This window comes from Priapulus caudatus, unplaced genomic scaffold (assembly GCF_000485595.1).
Source record: "Priapulus caudatus unplaced genomic scaffold, Priapulus_caudatus-5.0.1 Scaffold1371, whole genome shotgun sequence".
NCBI lineage: Eukaryota > Metazoa > Priapulida > Priapulimorpha > Priapulimorphida > Priapulidae > Priapulus > Priapulus caudatus.
In genome coordinates, this window is record NW_014578432.1 from 111,956 (window position 1) to 121,699 (window position 9,744).

General features: G+C 44.1%; 1 protein-coding gene across 1 annotated transcript in view; it reads left to right on the forward strand.

Annotated features, from left to right (window-relative positions):
- The window catches only part of LOC106816410 (histone H3.v1-like), a 19,596-nt gene extending 10,736 nt beyond the window's left edge, over positions 1–8,860 (forward strand). Inside the window, 4 exon segments of the mRNA XM_014821014.1 lie at positions 1,243–1,315; positions 8,390–8,464; positions 8,466–8,666; positions 8,767–8,860. Coding sequence (XP_014676500.1) covers positions 1,243–1,315; positions 8,390–8,464; positions 8,466–8,529 — 212 coding nt within the window. The 3' untranslated portion in view covers positions 8,530–8,666; positions 8,767–8,860.
- Positions 8,861–9,744: the final 884 nt, after the last annotated feature.

Below are 9,744 nucleotides of genomic sequence, written 5' to 3' on the forward strand. Positions count from 1 at the left end.
CCGGTGTGACGGGGGTATAAGTGATAAAATATACATGCACCATTCTTAAAAGAAATTCAAGTTTGCTGCAGATTTGTAAACTTTCTACAAGAGTACAAAACACGGGAGAATGATGCCTGAATTATTAAGGCCTAACTATGAGGCCTTTTACTATGAGGCATTAAATTATGATGCCCAACTAATTTATTAGGAAATAGCCGTTATCGGAATATTCTGACCAACGGTAGTTTCCCCGATATTATCAGCTACAAGAATGGCCGGATTGACAAGCTTGTATACTAAGACGAGCAGATTTTCTCCTCATTATTCTCACGCAGGTGTTACTCGGATATCGAATTTCATGGGCATTCCTGATTTTGAAAATGCTGAAAATTCCTTTTATTTTTTAGATCTTCCGATTTTGAAATTTCTGAAATTCAGTTCAAATAAATAATTCGAAATAAATATGTGAACGCGTTTTCATATTTTAATATGTTTTGGTCCAGGAACATATAGGTCCGGTAAATATCTATTTTTTACTAGACCGTATATGTCTAGTAAAGGATTTCGTCTTTTGGCGAGGACTGTTACAATTATTCTTCTGCTTAATTGGTTCTAACGATGATTCTACCAGATAGAAATCTACTTGATTGGCGGAGGCAGCAACACAGCTCTTAACACACACACTCCACTTATTTAATGCCTCGGTGAAACCTGTCTGTTCCAGCTAAACTTGTCCCCCGGTGAATTTGTGGTTTCAACTGCTGAGGGCAATTTTAACAGCCCATAGGGCCGCCCTTTATTGTCGAGAAAGTTTGCTGATGTTTATTTTCATGAAAAAAATATGCAAATGTAATTTCCACTTGTAGAGTTAACATAATTATTTCATATGTGGTATGTCATCATAGCATACAGTTTATGATATATCTTTGTCTCTCTGTGTACCGCAATACGTATTGTATTGTGACGTGTGTATCAAGATACCTAGAGTATTTTGACCATATATATACTTGGTTCTTAACGGTTTTTGAGTCATGGACCCTTTTGAGAATCTGGTGAAAGCTACAGACCCCTCCCATAAAAATGCACATAAGCAAATTTTGCATGCACCTGGTTCACGGACGGGGACGGACCCCAAAGGGGTCCATGGACCACAGGTTAATTAAGAACCCCTGCGCTAGGCGGTCGTTATTCTGCTAGCTGTACATAGCTGTGTGGTTCTTCGCACTGACGATGTGATGTTTTGTTTTCTGCTGTGATTAGGAGGAAGACGGGGCAGCAGCCGCCCGGCAGAGCTCGACCCCATGGACCCGGCTAGCTACTCCGACATTCCACGGTACGTGATCGACGTCAAGCGGGCGGGGGGGTGACGCTCACGTACGTGACCCGGCGTCGCGCGGTGACGCCCCGCGTGACCCCGCGTGACCCCATGACGCGCGGCGTCACCCCGCATGACCTCCGCGACGTGCGGTGACGCCTCGGCGTGACGCCCCCCGTCGACCCCATGACGCGCGGCGTCACCTGCCGCAGACCTGCTAGTGACCTCCCCCGAACACGCAAACGCGGGTCCGCGCATGACCATCGCGTGCGTGACCGTGGAAATATCTCGCAACACACTACTGCGAGTCGAGCAATTACAGCAGCTGGTGCACGGCCGGTTACCTCGACCACTCCAGATGTTTATGTAGCCTGCAATCATCCATGACCAGGACGCGACAGAAGTGGGCCAGCTCGCGTGGGCACGCAAAATCACACATCACTCGCAGATTTTCGCAGACCGTACAGCACAGATATTTCCCTGAAAGCACTCCATGATCGCATTGGCTTGCCAAGTGTTTATTTGTTAGAGCGCAACTTCCCTCGCTACCGGTGCAGCCTCCTTTACTCGGAACGAAGAAATTCCATGAAAACTACGGCCATACCGAGGGAATGCCAGAGTGGATTTATACAAAAGTAACAGCATTGCATTTGAGGAAAATAAAATTAATCTGTGTTAGATCCAGATTAAATTTATTTTTCCTGTGAACTATAGAGATCCGATGAAATTTTCCAGCATTGCATTTATTTTGGGTTAATTGCAATTATAATTGTAATTGTAATTGTTATAATTATAATTATATTTGGGTTATTTCCCAATGCTTAAGGGATGGATATACGGCACTGCTGAAGCCACCATAGAATGCTATTATGAACATGAGCCATGTTCAAGAACACTACAATACAGCCATGTAACGTCTATCTAACGACTTGTAATTACTAGATGTAAACAAGTGAAAAAACGTCCAGTGAATAGCACCAGTATGGATTTCAGGTATCGCTGCCATTATAAATTCTATATTAACTACTATATATATATCAGCAACACTTTGGCATATCATATTTTGGCGTAGAATTTTACGAGATTTCTCTCGCATACATGAGGTTGCACACCGCTGCAAGGCAAGTTATATTCTAACAAGTGAACACTGGCCAACAACAGATATCTATAGCCTACAGCGCAGACTCTGCGATTGTTGGGTTGCTCGTCCGCTGCAACCTGCAACCACAAGCGATCGTCGAATGTGTCGCCGCGTGTGCGCACACATGCGATTTTGAAGGCAATTCTAGAGCAATTTGAAGCGCATTGGAGGCGTGAGTCGCTCCAAAATCAAAAATAGTTTGATTTCTTGTAACTCGTCACAAAGCGACCAAAATCGCTACGGGTTGCAGTTGCACGTTCCTGCAGACGTAGCGATTTCACAGCAATTTTATAACGATTCTAGAATCGCTGTCGATTTGCATGAAAAAGTCGCAGGTCTGCGCTAGGCTATATCTGTGCTGTAGGTCTGCGAAAATCATGCGAGTGATGTGTGATTTGTGGGCCCACGCGGCTTGCCCACTTCTGTCCGGCGTCATGAGATAATTGCAGCTACATAAACATCTGGAGTGGTCGGAGGTAACCGCGTGCACCCAGCTGCTGTAATTGCTATACTCGCAGTAGGTGTTCGAGATATTTTGGGGTGATGCTCCATTAGGAGTGTTCTCAACTTTAATGTCATTAATGATCGTAATAACATATATATATATATATGGTCATGGTCGATATATTAGTTTGTGTGGTTTAATGTCATTTAGGTTAGGGTTAGGGTAGGATAAATCAATCATTAATCATTAATCATTAATCATTATTGATATCAAAGTTGGGAACACTCCTAATGGAGCGTTAGCCTATTTTCCCATTGTTTCATCATTCGTGTCATTCCCCGCATGCCGGGAATCTTACAAGCACGCGATCTTCCCTGAAGTCCGTTCCTCTCTCTGTCGTATTTCGTTGGCGTGATGCACGGATGCGATGCTTCAGCGAGATTAAGATTCCATGTAAATGTCGCACGAGCCTTGACGCACGTCATGCACACAGAGGAGCCGACGTGAAGTGCTAAATCCCGCGGATACTGGATTCTCCCTTCTCATTAGTTAGATCTTTATGGGTATCTTATTGTATCTCAAGTGTGGAAAATTTCCCTGCCCCGCTGCCCTGCACGGAACTATATAGTGGGGCGGATATGTGTCTGAGGTGTGCACTTCTGGAAAGAAGCGGCATGAACATTGCTCTAGGGGGTTTTGAGTATGCTGATTTCAAAAATTGCGGGAAACACGATGTCACTTCTTATACGTTTCCCGCCAAAAAATCAAAAATCAAAAATGGCCGCCAGAAAAAATGTTTTTGCGCCATAAATCAGCTGTAAGTGCCCCCGATTACCATGATCTTGGTGTATATACCTATGTTTTTGAAGTCAAAGAATGCAATAAAACACATGTCAAATATTATAAGATATAATCTTCCCGCCAAAAAGGTGTGCCCCAAGTACCATGATCTTGGTCTATATACATATGTTTTCGAGGTTAATGAACCCCATAGAACGGGTATAGAACACATTGTGATCTATCATAACATCTTCCGCCAAAAAAATAAATCCAAAATGGCTGCCACAAACGAATTTTTTTGCCATTAAAATGGCTATACGTGCCACGATTACCAGGATCTAGTTATAGGATACCTGTTTTTATGTCAAGGAACCCGATGGAAAACATAAAATATCCTAACATACATCTTCAAATTAAACAAAAACAATAATAAAACTGTTTTTTTTTAGGTCAAAGAACTGGGTAGAACACGTGAAAAATTATGATAAAAACTTAAGTATGCCATCTATAACTTCAGTTCATAATGTTCTGTTACACTTTGGAAGGTACGCTCTCGCGCGTCCGCCAAAACGTCGTTCCATCAGATTTCATGAAGACACAGTGCAACGCAATAGAAGGCACGGCGTGTAATGCCCGTGTAAAAGCAATTCAATGGTGTATCATGTATTATGTTAAAACATTCATGAATCTCTGTCAGTGTCTCATTATGATCAGATTTGCTGTCTTATTCTCTGTTACACTGTCCTGAACAGAAGCACATCTGTGTACCTGGAGCATCTTTTTGTACATGACCGTTTTGTAATCCCACATTAAACAGTCAGTTCCTGCCTAAGCTTTGGCTGCCTTCCTGAAGAGTGGTCCAGCATGGCAGTCCATGGAGGACATCATATCACTCTCTCACAGTCAACAAGCCCCATAAATCTTGTAAAAATAAGCCAATAAATCCATAACATCATCTGAAATAAAATCTCTGGCCTCAGTCTCCTCATAAGTGAAGTGTCCCGCCAGATGTGCCCTGCCTGATAAACAGCCCTTTTCACATGGCTGTCTCACCACGGGCACAATGCAAGTTCAGAGGAAATGTATTCCATCTTAACGGTTTTTGAGTGGAACAACCTGCTTTCCCTGGCCTTCATCTCAGCATGGCCGAGTGCTGATCGAGCAAAAATCGGTTTAAGATGTAGCAATACTGCACGCAAACAGCCACAAGCTGTCGTCTCCCTTCGCATGCACTGCAATTCCATGGAAGGCAGGAACAGTATGCATCTGATATTGCGTGGAAGATAGAAAACCCATGATTGCATCCATTGCTATCGGCTGGGCAGATTAGGTGGCAACTGCAATGTAAGTAGTAGTTATTGCACCATGACCAATGCTATCAATTATTTCCCAGTCCATGTAAAACACTTGACACTGCAATTGCGATAACCACCAATCAGTATCTGTTGGGCCATTGATCATCAGCATTGGTAAACCCATGATGGAATGAAATGGGAAGACATACAAACAGGGAGCCGTGGTCTGCTTCTTCTCGTGAGTGGCAGAACAAAATCTGACAGGTCAGCTATGGAGATGATACAGCAATCTGGCCATGTGTGGGTTTCACCTAAGCTTTTTGTGGAGGAGGTTGACAATCTTGTATTGCATTGGCTGAAAGTTGGAACAGGCTGTCTTTGTTGCATCACGGCGAAAGATGTTCTTTCTCGTTAACAGGAATCTTGGTGTTATTGTTCACTCCGGAGATTGATTACGCAGATCCACGGTTCTGTCGTGTTTGTGCCTTAGGCTGTCCCTGTAGACTCCCAGCACAACATGCTACGCGAATCAAACGTCTTGTACGCATGCGTTCTATATAGGCGAAGAACACCAATGTTTGAATAGTTCTGCGAATGGTTTTTGAGCAGAAAGTTGGACTTCTTGGGTTCCAAGCATGTGCATCAATGGCACACCGTCAACAATGTTGAAACCATCAACATTTGGAACAGGTTTCCGGATGTGGTCCAGATGACTCAGCAGCATTCCTCAAAGTCAGGATTGCTTGTTTGGCGCATGATACCATTTGAAGAGCCAACGATGGAGCGCCCAAGCAATTGAATTTCATGTGCGAAGCAGGCACTCCAATATCACTTTCTTACTTGACACGATATATACACGCCGTGCAGAAGAGATGAAAACTAATTGTGCAGGTTGGATATGGAAGTGGACTTCGCAGGTTTGCGTTCCCTGAAGCTAGAAATTCAACAGAGGCCAAGTGTACCTTGTATGGTGTCAGTGAATGCAGTGATATTGTCCAATGCTCCGCAATCAAATTTCTGATACTGGTGCTTTGCCTATGTCTTCTTGCGGACCTTATAAGTATCTACCACACCTAATGCGACAATTATCTGTTTGGTATCCAAGCAAGCCTTCTGCACACCTTGGTATTGTTCATGCGTGGCGTCTGTGTGCCTTACTTTTTAATTGAATGTTTTGTCATCATACTCATATTAATAGTACTGCTGTTTCTGGACCTGCCACCGATCCACCGTCTCAGTGCTGCTTCATTTTCAGTGATAGGCCTATTTACGCCTCCATCTCCCGAATCACCATTGCATTCAGCTGTCCATGAACTTCGATCATGGGCTAGTGCTGAGAATTGTGCATGGTTTTCTGTGTCACAAAGTTGCCATTGACGAAATGCTCTGCATCGTGGGCAGGGCCAGTTACTCGAGGGCAAGTTTATCTCTCACATGAAACCGGTCCATCCAGCGAGCAAGTGATAGTGGTCAAGAAGCGAACTTCACGGAATAAGTCTTTTCCAAGTGACTCCACATCAGGCAAGCATAATTTTTGTTGTACGCTGTGATCTAAGAGCCGACGTTTTGGCAGGCACGCAGGCGTAACTTCAAAGTGTAAGCAGAAACATTATGAATGAGTATAGATGGCATTATTTTTCATCATGATTTTCACATATGTGTAACGCGAAGTTCTTTGACCTAAAAACATTTTAATATTGTATTTGTTAATTTGAAAGATGTATGTTAGGATATTTCATGTTTTCCATGCAGGTTCCTTGACATAAAAACTGTTATAGATACCTAGATCCTGGTAACGCGTGGCACGTTATAGCCCATTTTATGGCCAAAGAATGCGTGTTTGTGGCAGCCATTTTGGATTAGATTTTTGGGCGGGAAGATGTTATGATAGTCACACATGGTTTCAATACCCGTTCTAGATGGGTTCAGTTGACCTCAAAAACATATGTAAAAACCAAGATCATGGTACTTGGTGGCACTAAGCAGCTGCATTCTATGGCAAAACTCAGTGTTTTGTGATGGAGCCATTTTGATGTTTCAATTTTTGGCCGGGAGATATAGTTTATGAATTTGACAAGCGTTTTATTGCATTCTTTGACTTCAAAAAACAATAGGTTATAAGACCGCCAGGAGTCATGGTAATCGGGGCACTTCAGCTGATTTATGGGCAAAAACATGCTTTTCTGGTGGCCAAATTTTTAATTTGTTGATTTTTTGGCGGTGAACCGTTGGAGTGACATGCGTGTTTCCCGGCAATTTTTGAAATCAGGCATACCAACAACACCCCCTAGAGCAAATTTTCATGCTTGCTTTCCCAGAAGTGCACACTCTTAAGTAAAAAATGTCGAACTATCCACCCCACTAATAGGTGTTGTTGTGTGACAACAGTAGATAACGTCCATTGGCAGCAGGACTGATCTTAATTAACAGCAACGGAAATTAATTAAAAATACTCTGAGAGTTTCGCCGCGCACACAACATATACTTTATTCATGCTAGATAACAACAGATTCAAGCTCTATGCTCCGCTCGAAATTTGCCGGTAAATAATGCGCATTTTTACAAAGATATTCGGATCCCGTTTCAAAGACAAAAATGCCTGAGCGATCACCATGGCTATGCTACTTGACGGAATAGCCCAATTACACGACATTAGCGACTGACATGCACTGTGTAGCGATTGTTACATGGTATGTATCAATTTCTAAATGGTGTGTAACAGTTGTCACACAGTGTGTAACAGTTGTCACACAGTGTGTAACAGTTTGTCACAACAGTGTGTAACAGCTTGTCACAGCTGCTGTAACAGTTGTCACACGAAGTGTGTACATAAAGTTGTCACACAGTTGTAAACACGTTGTAACAAGGAACATCGTCACACAGTGTGTAACAGTTGTGTCACAGACAGTGTTTTAAGCGAGTTGTCACCACAGTGTGTAACAGTTGTCACACAAGTGTGTAACAGTTGTCAACAGTGGCACAGTTGTAATGCATAGTCAATAGTGTGTAACAGATGTCAAGCACGTGTGTAACAGGTTGTTCAAACAGTGTGTATCGATCGGTTCACACAGTGTTCAACGAGTTGTCACACAGTGTGTAACAGTCCAGGCCAGCTGTGACAAGTTGTGTAACAGTTGTACAGCAGTTGTGTACAGTTGTCACACAGTGTGTAACAGTTGTCACACAGTGTGTAACAGTTGTCACACAGTGTGTAACAGTTGTCACACAGTGTGTAACAGTTGTCACACACGCTCGTGGTAAATGTCAAAGTTGTACAGTGTGTAACGATCGTCACATGGTGTGTAACAGTTGTCACACAGTGTGTAACGATCGTCACATGGTGTGTCACAATTTTTGCACAGTGTGTAACAATTGTGTTACACGGTGCGCGAAATAATGTTCTAACGTGTGCATCTGTGCTGCCTCTGCAGGGGCTCATGGTCGGATGGCCTCGACCAGAAGGGAGCAGCGAAGACCGGCGTAGACACCACTGCCTCGGACCCTTTACCAGATGCGTCCCTACCCGAGTCCCGGAGCTGTGCTCAGAGCCAACAGGGAGGTGCAGAAGTGAGCACTTTGACACTGGGAACGAGGTCCCATCGCGTGCCCGTGCGGAGGTTTTATTGAAGATATGCACCTAGAGCCTACCAGCTGAGGTTGGTCGGGCGACAGATGATGGGAGGCTGGTCACACGACAGATGATGGGAGGTTGCGTCGGGGACAGAATGGATGGGAGCTGGTCACACACAGCGACAGATATGGGAGGCTGGTCACGGCACAGTTGGCGCTGCACGACAGATGATGGGAGGCTGGTCACACGACAGATGATGGGAGGCTGGTCACACACACGACAGATGATGGGAGGCTGGTCACACACACGACAGATGATGGGAGGCTGGTCAGCACGACGACGATAGGCTGGTCACCGACGATGATGGGAGGCTGGTCACACACACCGTGAATGAGGCCTTAGTCCGGGTCGACAGATGATTGGACTAACTGCACAAGCGACTGAGAAGTGGTCCACACGACAGATGATGGGAGGCTGGTCACACACCGACAGATGATGGGGCTGGGTCAACAATGCAGGTGCGGCGACAGATGATGGGAGGCTGGTCAGATGATACTTTATAAGCTAATATTGTTTATAGCTTATAAGTATATAGTTTATAGTTATAAGTATATAGCTTGTAAGAATATAGTTTATAAGCTATAATCGTAGTCGCATATTTAAGCATTTGAGCAACACGAAGAAAGCTGACAGATGTCGTGTGTCATGTGAGTCACTGCTGGTACCTGGGATTTTGGTGGGTGGCGCGGTTACAGCATCATGGGGTTCATGTGCTAATAATTATAATTTTCGGGTGCCCTACTGGCCTAGTGGTAGTGAAGAGATTCCTCTCAGTTTCCACTGACGGTGCCCGCCGGCACTACAAGGCTGTCCTTTCTTGGCACCGTTGTCCACACACTCATCCACTTTTGCTCGAGTACTAAGCAGAGAAGCAGTGTGTACTATTTTCCAAGTCTAATTTTTCATGTGCTAATTTAACGTTCTTGAAATGTTGCGCAGCACGCGATTCCACACAGTTTTGAGACATAATATATTAGCTTTAGCCACCATTCCACTTCTAGATAGGTGTCTAGTAGCACTGCCTAATGGAAACGCTTGTCAGGATTAGTGAACTGGAAGTGACGCGTGTGACAGAGAGAGAGACAGAGGAGAGAGAGAGAGAGAGAGAGAAAGAAAACGGGGGGAGAGACAGTGAGGTGAGTTGAGAGAGCGAAG